Here is a 14,801-nt window from a genome sequence, read left to right on the forward strand (position 1 = left end):
GTCGTGTGGTCTTGTGACATCACACAACCCAACGCCCAGTCAATGCATGGCCATGCCAATACCTGCCAAAATCCTTGCCGGTGTTTTTTCACTCGCTACGGCAACAACACCGACGCCAAATTTTCTGAAGAATGGAAATTTTTAACACTATCATGTTAACATGCAGACCTGTCATGAAGCATTGCTAGAGTTGTTATTTAGCTGACACTGTCAAGGAAAGTGAATTTTCTATTGTGTTCTCAACTACAGCAACCGCTGCCTTTTGTATATGTTTAAAATTGATATATTCCACCCATTGCAGGGACTTACAGGTCAATGCTGCTAAGAAGCTGAATGTCTTCAGAGCCTGCGAGCACAGCCTGTGACAGACTGGTGCCCCAAATATGTACAACACGCCATTTTTTAAGTTCACACTCCTGCATTGGTACATTATAAGCGTGCTAGCAATTTGGTTATTTCACTGTGCACTGGTGTGCGATGGGCTTGTTTGCTTTGCCTAATATAACATTGCATTAAGTTTTCTTACTGTTTCAAGATAATTTTTTCTCAGTAATGCGAAATTTTGTTCCAAGCTTTGATATACCTTCCGTCCATGCAGATGAGATGTTACCTTTTCAAATGTACCGAGAGGGTCAGCTGATCTCCTTCAGTAGAGAACGGTCGTTTATGGGGACGCAGCCCAGGAACTTGAGCTCCCAATAAAAAAATCCAAAGTATTGCACCTTGTGCTTCCGTAACCACCTCCTGCAACTAATCAGTTCAATGCCCATACAAAAACTTCCTTTGGTCAGCTATAGAAAATCCTTTCTATGGTCGGCTATAGAAAATTGGCCCAAATATCTATAGCCGTTCCTATGGCTGTCTTCAGCTTTTTCTATATTCCTTGGTATGGAAGTCGTTAACCTTTGCTATGGACTTATGGTTTTCTATGTACTGCCGTCTTTAGCATTTTTTTTGTGTTTAGCTATGTTTTTCTTAATGTCAGCTATAGAATAATATGTGTGATCGGCTATAGAAAATTGGCCCAAATATCTGTAGCCGTTCCTATGGCTATTTTTGGCTTTTTCTATGGACATGGTTTTTTATGTTCTGCAGTCTTTAGCATTTTCTATGGTCAGCTACGAGCTTTTCCTATGATTGGCTATAGAGGACTCGCCCAAATAGCTAAATAATTTTTTATGGCTGCCTTTAGCCTTTGCTATAGTCACAGCTATGGGCGTCTTTAGCTTTTCGTATGGTTTTATGTCATATAGCATTTTCTACAACCAGTTATTCAATATTTTTCTGCCTTTTTTTGTATAGCTCATAGCCTGCATTTATTTCAATTGCAGGCTATAGCTTATTTTTTATTTTCTTTAGCAGTCTACAGGCGACAGTATGGCTTTCTAAAGACTTTCCTATGGCTGAGACTATGCATTTCTTTAGTAGCCAGGCTATAGCCTTTATATAACCAAACAACCCTTGCTTTTTCACAAGAGCATTAGTGCTGATGTTATAGGTACAATGGCTATTGGAAGATAAAGGTCAACTTTATTTAATCAAAGGGATTCATCAAAAGTATTCATGCTTCTGTCTCGGGCTTCTGCTTGTTGAGCATGGATGAAAGCGACTGGCGAATGGGCCCCCCCTTTTATTAGCCCATACTCGCATGTGTACTCTGAAAACAGAAAAATGCTTGCAATTTGCACGAAAATGTTAAGATTTGATAACTAATCCATATCTTTGCAGCACAACAAAAGGGGCGGTATTGAAGCACTTTTCTCATTATGCAAGTAGACAGATTTCATCCCCGGGATTATCTGAATCCCACACTGTCATATTCTGTTGCAATGACCCAGCTGGCACTGTAACACTATGTTCATATAAAATTCTCTTTCCTTGTAGATTACAAGGTTTAGTTGAAGGAGTATAGACACCTAATTTTGGAGGGTTTTCTTCTCTGCGAGGATGCGGAAGGCACTACAATGCACGAATTACCTGGTAGTGTGCACCATGACCGCTAAGTCATTTATAATTCAATTCTTCAGGTATAACGTTTCTGTTTCAAAAACCCAATGGCGACTGCAACATCATCGTGCACTTGTAGGTCACAAGAGGCATAAAAAAACTGCAATATAATGATTGCTTCTACATTCGTTGTCATTCCATCTCTTAAAAGGAAACAGGCTGGCTTAATTATTATTTCAAACTTTATTGCCGCTGATACAGGAGGTTCCCCTACTCCCCCACCCAGGTACGCAGACCCGAATAGGGTGCTGGGACTCCGCGACTAGAAGCGCGAAAGGATACAATGATTCTTCGCGGGCTCAGCCGCCAGGCGGATGAACGGGCTGGCTTTAGCATGTACACGTTGACGTCAGTCATAGAATGGCTATTGAAGCTGGAATCTAAACAGCACGAGAAAGAAGTTTCATAAAAAATTATTAAAAAGATGTCGTAGAATAATATGGCATGGTAATCCATGTATAATAATGCCTTATGCATCATCACAAAGAAAACACCCATTCAGACATCTGAAGTTGGATTTGGACAAATTTTTGAATCATGAAAATCTCAGTTCAAGAAAAGTAAAATCCAGATGAGTACTTTAATCAGCAAAAAACATTGCAGCATAAAAATGCAAAGATATGAATATCAGACCATATATGTGAATGTGGGCCAAAAGAAATCTAGCAAAGGTCACATTCACGGGCGCTCCGGCTAGAATTCTTTTGGGAATTTGGCCTCTACATACACAGTCGAACCTGGATATATCAAACCCGGATAATTTGAGTTTTGGTTATATCGAACTCACGGAATATCCCCTTGAAATTCCAATGTGAAAGCATAGGAAAGATGCGCCGTATATGCAACTCCAATAGGAGATATGCAAAATAGGTAGCGCCATCTAGTTATAGCAAAAGTAACCATGTCAGCCATGTTTGTTGGGTCAAGGAACGTAGCCGACGGCAGCCGCCAGCCAGCAGTCGCCGTCGACGCAGTGTATCTTGGTACAGCGTGCTGCTTGTTCGGAGCATATTTGTGTTCTACACGATTTTTAATTCTCTTTGCTCGCTGGACGATGCCGTCGCACTGCTGCGTTCCGCTATGTAAACAGCGAGGAATCATCGATAGCGACGGAAAAAAGGTACGTGCTGCTCGATGTTGCGGTTGTTGCTCCGTGATGAAATGGCCGCGTCTGAAGAGCTACCGCAATTGTTCTTGGCGCATGAGCCAAGGTGTGTAAACTAAGCTAGTTTTATGCTAGCCGGTGTTTGTAGCGAAACTCAATGACTGCGCCGTTTGATAACCTCCTCGGCGCTTAGTTATCGCGCAGGATGCAGAGTGCGTCCATCTCGCGTTTCCCACGGTGCCGCGATAGTTCTCAGGCTTGATGCAGCAAGCAACTTAGCAGGGCTTAGCTGTATAAACGGCTGATTTGTGCCGCATGCAGAACCAAACGCTAGCGATTATTTCTGCACCCGGTCGCGTCGAAGATTGTTGGCGGCTCCGATGCGCGATGTGGCCGCGAATGAACTTCATACGTCCAGAAATCTTCCGTGGCGAAAGCTGGTAACACGCATAAATAAAAGCTTACGTTCATTTGTGTATGTTCTCCACAAGTGCGGACATTATCGAAAATAATCGTGCAACGAACCTTGCCTAAGCGACGTGAACATGCAGGCTTGTCTAGAGCGTTCCGTTCGAGTGCTCCGCTGGTTAGCTGTAGAAGAAGCGCCTCTGGCTGTAGAAACAGCTGCAAGAGCCGCACACGGAACCAAACGCTAGGGCTCGATTATTTCTGCACCCGGTCGCGTTGAAGATTGTGGGCTGCTTCGAACTGCTGTGTGCCCGCGATCGCGCTTAAATACGTCCAGCATTACTTCGTGGCGAAAGCTGGTAACACACGCAAATAAGCTTACATTCATTTGTGTACGTTCTGCACAGGTGCAGACATCATTGTAAAATCGTGCAACGAATATTGCCTAAGCGGCGTGAGCAGGCTTGTCTATAGCGTTCGAGCGGTCCACTGAGGAGCAAAGGCTACTAGTTTTGAAGCTCGGGCTCTGCTCTAGCGAGGCTGTATAAGACAGGCAAGAAAGGCGGAAACACAGTGCCTTTAGCACTGCAGCTATGCTATGATTTCACTTTGCTGGTAACTGCAGGGCTTTAGACAAGTCTGCTCATGACTTTATATTAATGACGAGTTGATATCACTCAGGCCGCAGTCACCTGAGACTCTATGCCACTGACCGGGAGTGCGTGTCCGATGTTAGCATCAATACACAGTTGTTCACAGGTGCTCCCTGACTTTTTCAAAGTAAGCAAGTTTCATGTGGTGACTGGAATCAAAGCAGCTCCTAACAAGTTATTTGTTATTCATTGTAGCTAAAGGAACTTTAGGTCATCATGTTACTTCAAGATTTAGGTTAAGTAACAGTTCGTGTTTTTTTTTATAGGTGTCTTTTCACCGTTTCCCCAAGGATATCGCGCTTCGCAAGAAGTGGATCATCGCGATCAAGAGAGATGAAGGCCCGAATTTTAAAGTGTCTGAGTATACGAAAGTATGCTCGAAACACTTTCGAGTGTGTGACTACATTCCTGGAGTGGCTAGTGGTCACAACATCCTCAGAGACACAGCAGTACCTTCTGTGTTTAACTTTGCCAAACAGCGCAAGCAGCGGAAGCCCCCGAAGCAGCGTGCAGCACTGCCAGCCAGGCAAGCCGCCAAGCTGCAGGATCAACTGCTGCCGGTGCAAGATTTAACGCCAAATGCACCACAGCAGACTCCACCTGGAGATATGTCTGAGCATGCTGGTGCAGATCATGCGCACCATGAAAAAGTTGAACATCTGGTCGCTGTGATTGACAGACAAGACAAGGATATCAGAAAACTTCGTGATGAATGCAGCCATCTGAGAGAGCAGCTGCAATCAGCAAGGGCTGAAATTCAAGAGCTGCGATCAGAAAAAGATAGCGTGACTCAGCAGCTCAATGTAGAAAAAGAAAGAACATCTCCTTTTTGTATCGACCGGTTCAAGCAATCAGATGAAGCTCTTCAGTTCTATACCGGGCTGCCGAGCTATGAGCACTTCACATCCCTCCTTGTATTCCTGGAGGCTGGCGATGGTGGCTGCAATGTGTTGCGTGCCGAGGGATCCTCTGCAACAAGGGGCCGCAAGAGAAAGCTCAGCACTGAGAACCAGCTTTTCTTGGTTTTGGTTAGGTTGCGCCTGGGATTGTTTGAGACTGACCTTGCACATAGGTTTGGCATTACGCAGTCAACAGTGTCTAGGATATGCACATCATGGCTGAATTTCCTTTATGGTAAATTGGGCACTTTGCCATTGTGGGCATCTAGGAAAGTGGTCGATGACTACATGCCAGTTGTATTTGTTGGGGATTATGCATCAACAAGGGTAATCTTGGATGCTACTGAGATCCGTTGTGAGGTGCCATCATCTCTCTCACTTCAGTCAAGCACCTACTCCTCATACAAGTCCTCAAACACATTTAAAGGGCTGATAGGCGTTTCTCCTAATGGACTTGTAACATTTGTTTCTGAGCTTTTCACAGGGTCCACTTCAGACAGGGAGTGTGTCGTAAGGAGTGGGTTTCTAGAGCTGGACTTTGAAGAGAATGATGGTGTGATGGCAGACAAGGGATTCGTTATTGAGGATCTCTTGGAAAGCAAGGGTGTGAAGCTAAACATACCCCCATTTCTAAGAGGTGGAACATTCTCAAAAGGCCAGGTGCAAGAAACTAAAGAGATTGCTTCACTCAGGATACATGTGGAGCGGAGAATACAGCGGATCAAAGGGTACCATATTTTTGACCGACCGATTCCACTTACTCTGGCACCAGTTATTAATCAGATTTGGACAGTAGCAGCTATCCTCACGAATTTCCAAACTGCTCTAATTCAGCGTCAAAGCAATACAGATGTTTTGTGGGCGTTTGATGACTCCACATGAGGTTATATGATGCACCGCTGCATATCCAGCAGTGTCAGCTACTTGGTGTTTGTTGTGTTTGCAGCCACATGCACAGAATGACCAAGTCGTGCAAAGTTCCATTCCTGCACTGTGCCATTCAGAGGATGATGAATTCTTTACATAGTTGATTGGATGACAAAACCATTAAATGTTGCATGAGTGCCATGCTTGATGGAGCATTTATTATGAAACTAGAGGCAGTGCTCCACCCTGTCTTTTGTATTGCTTTATTTCTTTTTTGCGAGCTTTGTACAACCAGTTCACTCTATGCAGCTTGTGTTGTTGTATGCTCGACTGTCCTGTTCATTAATGTCGATAACAAAATAGAATATGAAGAACGAAATATCAGGATTAACATGCAACTGCACCCATTATCATGAAAGTTTGTGCACTTCGTCTAGATTAGCTATTGTGTTCCACTGGACTGCATATCAGAAATTGTGATTAACATTGCATTTAACTGCATAGAGGTCATGTATGGAAGGTAATAGGTCATGCTGGAACGCTACTTATATTTTCATGTTTTGTATGTAATGGTGAGAAGATTCATTTCTGTTAATGTGCGTTGCTATAGTTTTTTGCTCTTTATTGTTGTGTTCATATTTCTGGCGTTGCAAAGACTAGTGATATGGGCTTTTTTTCTCATAATTTTTTCATTGTGATATTGTGGCCTGTACTGTGGATTTTCACTGCACGTTTTGTATTCTCATATTCAGAGCATTTGAATACGGAGGCAAAACAACTCTAAGTATTATGTATATTCACATTTGAGATCAGGCAGGATTTCGTAAACGCTACTGTACAATGAATTATACCCACACTATCAATCAGGTGATAGAAAATTGCTTGTAATATAATCAATCTTTATACATAGATTACAAAAAAGCACTTGACACCGTTGAAACCTTGGCAGGCATTGTGAATTCGTGGTTTAGAGGAGCCATTTGTGAAATTATCGGAAGATATTTATATTTCCACGTCTTACGAGACATTCGTATTGTGCTGTCGCAACCTCCCATTCACACACTTGCCAGTCTGACCCACATAGGCCTTACCGCAAGAGAGTGGAATCTTGTAAACCACTCCTTCAGCACAGGCCACCAACTTGTTTTGGTGCCTGACACAACATGATTATTGTTTTTATCGGATCAGAAAAGGAGGGTTAGGTGCTTTAGCTTTTGGTTGTACTTTCGTTCCCAGTTTTTTGTCTCATCCTCATTCATGTAGGTGAAGATGAAAATGCAGCAAGTTTGCCCTTGTGTTTTGTGCTGTCTTTTTGTATTCTGTTAGCGCACCGCTACTTTAAAGTGTAACATTAAGAGACTGCTGTCTCTTAATGTTAGCGTGCAGAATGGTTCAGAAAAAGACTGGAAGCGTGCCGAATGGTTCAGAAAACAAACGCGAAGAAAGAGGCCTTTGCCCTGTGTGGCTACAGTCCGGCTGATAACTTCTGTTTAGCCTGCATGCGAAAATTAAAGGCTCCTCCTACTTACAACATATTGCAGCATATGACTGAAAAAGAAGCTATCCAGCTTTGCCTTCATGCGTGTCCACTCTGCTTCATCAAAGCAAATGCGCTCTATGACAATCCACTTTTCCGAACAGACAACAAAGTCCCCCCACTTGCATTCTGTCAGAGCCATTTGGCCAAGTACTTGGGCGTAGTATTCATGGTCTCTTTTTAGACTTGGTACATCATTTTCAGTAAATTTCATGCAGAACTCTGCCGACCTAGCTTGCTCTGGCTCGCTGTCCTTTAAAGAGTATGGACACTTGACCTCAAGGACCCCGTATGTTTCTTCTTCTGGGTCATACACAAGCCTGTCGGGGCTAGCGCCTAGCCATGGGCATTCTGGGTGTACTACCAAGCCGCAGTGCTGCAGTGTAACATGATGTCCTAGGTTCCACATGGTGACACAATACCGGTCTGAGGCCGCACTTTCATTCCTTTGTCCATACTGAATAGCACGTACACGGGACAAGTCCTTCGGTTCAATAAGATTCCACTGGTCCCTTTTGAGTACTCTCCCAAAGCACGACGCAGTTAACCTGTTCAACCGGCCCTCCTTCCAGCATTCACTTCGTGCTTGTTGCCTTGAATTGAGCTCTAGTCGCCTGGCATCCTCAGGGGATACTTGCATTTCCTGCAATAAACAAATAGAACAAAGCATAAAGCGACAAGTTCCAGCAGCTGGCTGTTGAGAGCCACATTTTAGTGTGAAAACTACACGCGGGCAAACTCAACCAAGAATGTTATGGTTTTCATCTGCCAAGCTCGGGGAAAAAAAAAAAAAAACTTGTCAAAGCAGAACATTTCGATCCCAGGAATTTCTCATGGGAAACAATTATTCAACGTCGTAGCTATCACTACGGCTGATCAGCCCGCATGTTAAACTGAAACACACTCACTCTGTGCATTCTACATTGTCTCCATCAACTTCCATCGATGGGCAAACAGCTTTCGCACGTCCTACTCTAACTATCTTTAAATAATTAAAATCATACCATATTTTGTTACCCCATCAACTTGAAATAAGTTCCATGATATATGTCCTTAGTGTTCTCACTGTGGCTGAGTACACTGTCTTCATGCAGGATTAAACCGTGCTGTTTCTAAAGGGTTGCATCTCTACAAGTAGACTATACAGCTATTAAAGAGTGCAGTGCTGTGAATGCTTGCAGTATATAAGCCTGCCATATTACAGGGTTACAGTTAACAATACTGCACTAGGGGGAAGTGAGGTGAGGTACTTTAAGCTCCACTCACCCTCAATATACTCCATTCATCTGCACTGAATCTGTCGACAAATGTATGCGGCACAGCTCGGTCGAACAGGAATAATTCTGGGACTAATAGGAATACTCCACTTCCATCTGGAATATTTTTCCATGTCTTGAAGCCTGCAGGCAGCTTTTTTTGCTGGTAGGACAGTGCTGAGCCAGGAGGTGCCATCCCTAGTTTGGTATCCTTAAAAGGTCCCTTTGCGGTGCACAGGGCAGCTGCAAATTCATCATTTCCAAGTCGACGGAGACTTTCACCCAACTTGTGAAAACTGTCCAGTTGCTGCTGCTCCTCTAACTTCTTAGCTCGTGCATCATACACTTTTGCAGGTGTTGGTAGAAGGGTGCCATCTTCACGAGGGCTCCTCCAATCGACGTCGAGCACACTCATTGGCCTGATGTTATGTTGTCGAGGGCGCCTCCATTGCTGAGGGAGCTCCGTGCATGACAGCTCTGGTGGTGCTTCTTTAAATCCTTTTTTTTTTAACAAAATCATGAGCCGCAGGGCAGCAAGAATATGGCTGCACGATCCGCTTGTCCCAGCAGCACATTCACATGTTGTGTCAGTGACTGTAGAACTGTTCAACTGAAATGCCAGATGAACCTTGTAAGGCCGGCCTGTTTTTTTCTGGCTTCTAAAGCATGTCGCTCTCGCGTAGACGATGCCAAGTCTGTAAAAAAATATATTTTAAGTACACAGAATGACTTGCCTCTTATGTCCACTGGACAACAACTTAAAATCCCTCTGTAACCTTTGTGTAATGAACATTTTATCAGTAAATAAGATATCAGTTAATAAACATGAACTGCATGATAACCCTGCTTCGTGCTATGTCCTTCATACGATTCGTGCAAATTATTGTCCCTCCTACTACAGCTCAGCCACAGTCCTACTCTTGTATGTGTCCGCTATAAGTATGCAGGTGACGTAAAAAAAGTCCGTGCAAGCCACGGCGAAGCAACGCATTGCTTTTACATCTGCGGCACAAGGCATGCGTTAATGAATGGGAAGAATGCCAACGAGAAGCTGGTTTATCGCCATACACATTGCAGAGCAGACACAAAGATAGTACGAACGCTCATCCGAGGAAAGAATAATGGGTGAAGTCTGGCGTACAAAGTATTGTTTCCCGTGCTTTTTACACTCGCGCATAATACTGACTGCAGCATGTCAGCTGAGCCGCGGCCACGACGCGATGTCTCACCAAGTTTGGTGTGTAGCTGCGAGCACGACGCGCAGCTTGCTTAAGGAACTATGGAATACATTGTTTGCCTTTTTTTTTTGCCGTTCTTGCCGCTTAAACTCAGACTAAACTGGCGTACGTCTATCTCGAAACGCGGAGCACACGGTCGTACGGGGGTGTCACTAGGGCGTCAGAAGTAGCCCACATTCGCGCAAATGGCTTCTGGCTAGGAGCAATGCTGGCTAAAAATTGTAGCTCATATCATACATACATACCTTGAGTCGCAAATGTTAGTCGACACCGATGAAGGCAATGTATAGGCTTCGACGGCAAAGATGTACGACTTGTTTTGCTGCCGACTCGACGGACCTGCCGACGCACATAAGCCTGCTAACGTGCCCTCAGACAAATGTGGAAGGGCTTCCAAGTCGTTTTTCCACATCGCATGGTCAGAATTTGGGAAACGCCGTTGTTCTGCCATGTCAACGTCGCACGCTACTCAGGGACTGTCCGGCTGCAAGGTGATACGTGCGGCAATGCAATATGCTCCGTACCAGCCGGCGCTTGACCTAACAAAGATGGCGGCCCGACTTTTGCACCCAGTGTTGGCCGACGTCGAAGTAATTTTGCATATCCCCTATTTCACTGCTCTTTCGATATATTGAACTCCGCGCCAGAAGGTGCGCCTCCTTAAGAGACGATCGCAGTACACTTGGCCGTTGTCCAGGCCACGCGCGGAAGGAAAGCGACGGCTGATCATGTAACTTGGCTGATCGAGAGCAGCGCCGCACCCTTTCCCCAAAGGCGTGCGCATTTCCGGTTATTTGCCGCGCGCCAGCATGGACATTTGCAAGCCTTGTGCGTGAAGGAACAAGAGAGAACCGATTTGGCAACGGCCGGTACGGAGCAGATGCAGCCGTGGTTTTCTGGAGAGGGGGAACAATACGATAAAACGAAACGCAAGGGTGTGCACCTTATTCTTCTTCCGAGCGTTCTCCCCTGCCTCTCTCTTTCTTGGTCTTCGTTCGCAGCATCAACCGCTTCACATGCGCGGAAAAGCCAGCTCAGCCCGTGGCAGACAATGTCGGGCGCTTCCTACAGTGTGTTGTGAGCCCTCTGTGGGGAAGGTGATGTGCGACGCGAGTCTTGTTTCGCTGTGCTGAACGTGCGGCAGTGTAAGCTATGGCGGCTGCGGACGTTAAGGAGCGGCAGGTATAATTTTTTTGCAATAGACATCCATCCCTGTAGTCGTGTTGAACGTGCGGCGTAGCCTAAGCTATGGCTGCTGTGGACTTTAGGAAGTGCATTCATTTTTTTTTTTGCCAGTCGTCCATTCTTGAAGCCATGAATCAACAAACGCACGCGGTCAGCAGCATCGTCCGCTTCAAACGGCATTACAGCTATCAGGCTTTCCAATAATTTTGTGGCAGTGGGTTCTGCCGCCCCAAGCGCGGCGTGATAAAGGAACCACGTTTGTGCAGTCAAGCCATCACGGGCACTTTGCAAAGTTCGCTTCCAGCCACCGCATAAGCTAACACCAAAAGTATAGTCAAAAGATACTGTGTCGTTGTCCCTCAACAGCACCTTGGCGCGCTGCCAATAAATGCACTGCGGATGAGACAGCCGAAATGCAGGGACGTGCCACCGACTAACGCTTTTTTTTTTCAAATTATCGTCGGCAAAAGTGGAGGAGTGCGAGTGGGTTAATTACGCGACAAATACGGTATCATTTTTCCCGATTGCAAGCGGAGTATCAAACCGATTTCTGTATATCGAATTATCGATATATCGAACTATTTCGTGATCCCCTTCGAATTCGATAGATCCGGGTTCGACTGTAAATAACCGTTTTACACTGCAAGCCATGCGATTGCAATAAAAAGAGCGTGAACCATGAAACAAAAGTGGCTAACTTTCAAGCTCGGGCAGTAAATAAAGAATATAGACTCTAAAAGATATACAGTTCTTTTGTATCTGTAGTGTGGCGGTCAACCTTTATCAGAGGACGTTATCTTGTAGTGAATACTAGCAAAAAAAATTTTATATTGCCTGCAATATTCACTGCTTTCTTCGCAGGAGGGCAGTTCCAAATGAGCCCATTTCGAAGCTGGGACAGCGATCAACCTGTCCCAAAAAGCAAACACAGTACAAAAACATAACGCAAAGTAAACCTTAAATTTAAAATTCGACAGGAGAAAAATGAGTTACAGGGCCAAAGGATTAAAGGCATCTCAGTTACAGCGCACAAGCTAGCAACGTGATGCTTGCAGCAGAAAACTTCAATGCGAACAGAGAAAAAATCAAATGGAAAAAAGAAGCCGAAAATAAAGGGGAGCAATTCCGAAAGCAGATAAGGAAGAGAGATGCAAGAAAACAAAACGACAAATCACTGTTACACAGCTCGCCGCAACTCTCTGTCGGGGAAATGATTACACCAAATGGTTAATGCAAACGAAGTGCATGACGCTGTTATTGTCAGAACGGAGTTGAATTTACAAGTCATTATAATGCAGGGTCTGGCAATAGTGCGCTCAAGCATCATCCCAAGGCGGCACGGCCTTCACAGTCACGCACTTCATACTTCCTGCAAGCCGTCCATGTAGCCCTTGCGACAGAGCCAGAAAAGTGTGCTGTAATTTTCTGCGCCTAAATAATAAGATCAGGGATTAAAAAAAATGTAAGGAATGAAGTCTTGGAGGATTGCTGATCCGTACTAAGAAGTTGAAAGGGGTGATAACTGTGATAAAACCAAGACGGGTCCTAGTATTCTTGTACATGTTGCTCTGCTAAGGCGGCACCACAATTAATATTCTCCTTCTTTCATTATGAGACAATGGGATTGACAGTAAATCAGTTCTAAAGCAGACCGTTTACTACAGCGCTGATAAATTTCATAATTTTAACGGCTAGTGGCTTCAATACGAAAAATATGACTACCTATGACCACGAGCTCTGTTGTTCACTGCCCTCACTTCTACAGTGGTCGTTATAGTAAGCTCACAGCATCTGGCGTTGCAGGCGATCTGAACTTGTCTGACTTCACGACGCAGCTAGAGCCACGCATTTTCCGCACCCCACTTAACATACCAAACACGATGCTGCAAAAACAGGACAAGGCTGCAGTTTCAGTACACTTGCTACTGTGCCGTCGGACAGTACTCAGAGATTGTATAAACGCATTGCGGAATAGGATTGGAGTTGCATATCAGTGTCTGGATCGGCCATCGGCAAAACTGCAGGTTGACAATGCGGCTCTTATTTTTCGCCAAATCTAATGAGACTGCAAACTTTTGCAGCTAGGTGGGGCATTCTGGCATGGCATGGCGCAACTTTAAACAAATTTCATGCTTATGGCGCAGCTTGGCACATGAAATATGAGACTGTATCAGAAGGTACAACTGGAACAGCTGTTACATCCTTGCGTACACAAATGTTAGATGTCTATACTCTTTTTACAAGTCATTCAACAAAATCATTCCAGCAGCACTATCCACTGACCCCTCCTAGATACACTGGCCACAATGCTCAAGATTCTTACCACATCTCTTGAATTTAAGCTTCAAGCTTTATTACTGTGGACAGTTGCACAAATACTTACTTATTACAGCATTCACGCGCAACGAATCAAGCTACGGCTTTGCCTCTTTAACTTTGTGGGCGCTTGATTGCCTCCCGCTTATGGACTTCCCCACAAGCTCTGCTGGCGAAAACAATTGTCTCGGCAGGTACCGGGCATAGATGCTGGGAGTTTTTACCGGCCCCATGTCCAACATTTTCAGCGCCGACCTGGACACCATGTATCCATCAACCTCAAGCTTTATAACTGTGGAAAGCTGCACAAATACTTACTTATTACAGCATTCACGCGCAACGAATCAAGCTACAGCTTTGCCTCTATCTTTGTGGGCGCTTGATTGCCTCCCGCTTATGGACTTCCCCACTAGCTCTGCTGGCCAAAACAATCGTCTCGGCAGGTACCGGGCATAGATGCTGGGAGTTTTTAACGGCCCCATGTCCAACATTTTCAGCGCAGACCTGTACACCATGTATCCACCAACTTCAAGCTTTATGACTGTGGCAAGTTGCACAAATACCCTACTGAAAAATTGTAATCAGAACCGTATGATATCAGTATGAGATGTATGAGAATGGTATGAGCAGAATGAGATTAATATGAGAGGTAATGAGTTTTTTATGAGCCATATGAGTTTCTCATTTGAATGTGAATGAGTAACACTCATACTGTCGAAGAATGAGAATCTCATAACTCTAGATGACAACTATGAGTTATCTTTTTATCACTAGATAAAAAGATAACTATGAGGCTCTCATTGCTCTCATTGGCTGTATGAGTGTCACTCATTTATACTTGTTATGATGACTATGACTTTCTCATATGCTCATTACACCATATGAGGCCTCATTTGCTGGCACAAAGCTCTCGTTAATGAAAACTTCTAATGTTGTAGAAGTACTTATTCAAGTTATACGAAGGTATGGCCGAGACTTGGAACTTTGTCAAGGTGACCTAATTGCTCACTCAAGTTAAATTTAAGCTTATATGATTGTATGCATTTCATAGCTAATTTAATCTGAATATATATATATATATATATATATATATATATATATATATATATATATTGTGAGGCAGAAGAACGCACCAGCAAATTCACCTTTTTACTTCAGGTAGGCCGAAGCAGCAGCTACCGACTAGCCACAGCTTAGCAACACTTCGTCTTCTTCGCACGACCCGATGACCGATGATGATTACGCTGAGATGAAGATGAAGGTCACTCACAGTGCTTACAACATTCCCCCTCCCGAACGAAAGCGACCATCCTGGTCGCAAATTAAATCT

At 44.4% G+C, this 14,801-nt stretch overlaps 2 protein-coding genes across 2 annotated transcripts; one reads left to right on the forward strand and one right to left on the reverse strand.

The window, feature by feature from the left end:
* Positions 1–2,862: 2,862 nt before the first annotated feature.
* Positions 2,863–6,928, forward strand: LOC146180779 (uncharacterized). The gene is made up of 2 exons (XM_084576140.1): positions 2,863–3,127; positions 4,440–6,928. Exons 1-2 carry the CDS (start codon positions 2,909–2,911, stop codon positions 5,952–5,954), a joined length of 1,734 nt encoding a protein of 577 aa, XP_084432266.1. The 5' UTR covers positions 2,863–2,908; the 3' UTR covers positions 5,955–6,928.
* Positions 6,929–7,336: 408 nt separating this feature from the next.
* On the reverse strand, positions 7,337–10,773 carry LOC146180780 (uncharacterized). The gene is made up of 3 exons (XM_084576141.1): positions 10,216–10,773; positions 8,743–9,427; positions 7,337–8,119 (listed from the first exon to the last, which is right to left on the reverse strand). The coding sequence occupies exons 1-3, from the start codon at positions 10,419–10,421 to the stop codon at positions 7,448–7,450; spliced, it is 1,563 nt and encodes a 520-aa protein (XP_084432267.1). The 5' UTR covers positions 10,422–10,773; the 3' UTR covers positions 7,337–7,447.
* Between the last annotated feature and the right edge of the window lie 4,028 nt (positions 10,774–14,801).

This window comes from Amblyomma maculatum, chromosome 8 (assembly GCF_055883805.1).
Source record: "Amblyomma maculatum isolate TAMU_Amacu chromosome 8, ASM5588380v1, whole genome shotgun sequence".
Taxonomy (NCBI): Eukaryota; Metazoa; Arthropoda; class Arachnida; order Ixodida; family Ixodidae; genus Amblyomma; species Amblyomma maculatum.

Excerpts from the sequence above, each read along its gene's own strand:
- LOC146180779 (XM_084576140.1), top strand. The coding sequence starts at position 2,909 with ATGTCAGCCATGTTTGTTGGGTCAAGGAACGTAGCCGACGGCAGCCGC. Across the intron at positions 3,128-4,439 it reads TCGATAGCGACGGAAAAAAG|GTGTCTTTTCACCGTTTCCC; the intron begins GTACGTGCTGCT and ends TTTTTTTTATAG.
- LOC146180780 (XM_084576141.1), bottom strand. The coding sequence starts at position 10,421 with ATGGCAGAACAACGGCGTTTCCCAAATTCTGACCATGCGATGTGGAAA. Across the intron at positions 9,428-10,215 it reads ACTAACATTTGCGACTCAAG|ACTTGGCATCGTCTACGCGA; the intron begins GTATGTATGTAT and ends ATTTTTTTACAG. Across the intron at positions 8,120-8,742 it reads ATGAATGGAGTATATTGAGG|GAAATGCAAGTATCCCCTGA; the intron begins GTGAGTGGAGCT and ends TGTTTATTGCAG.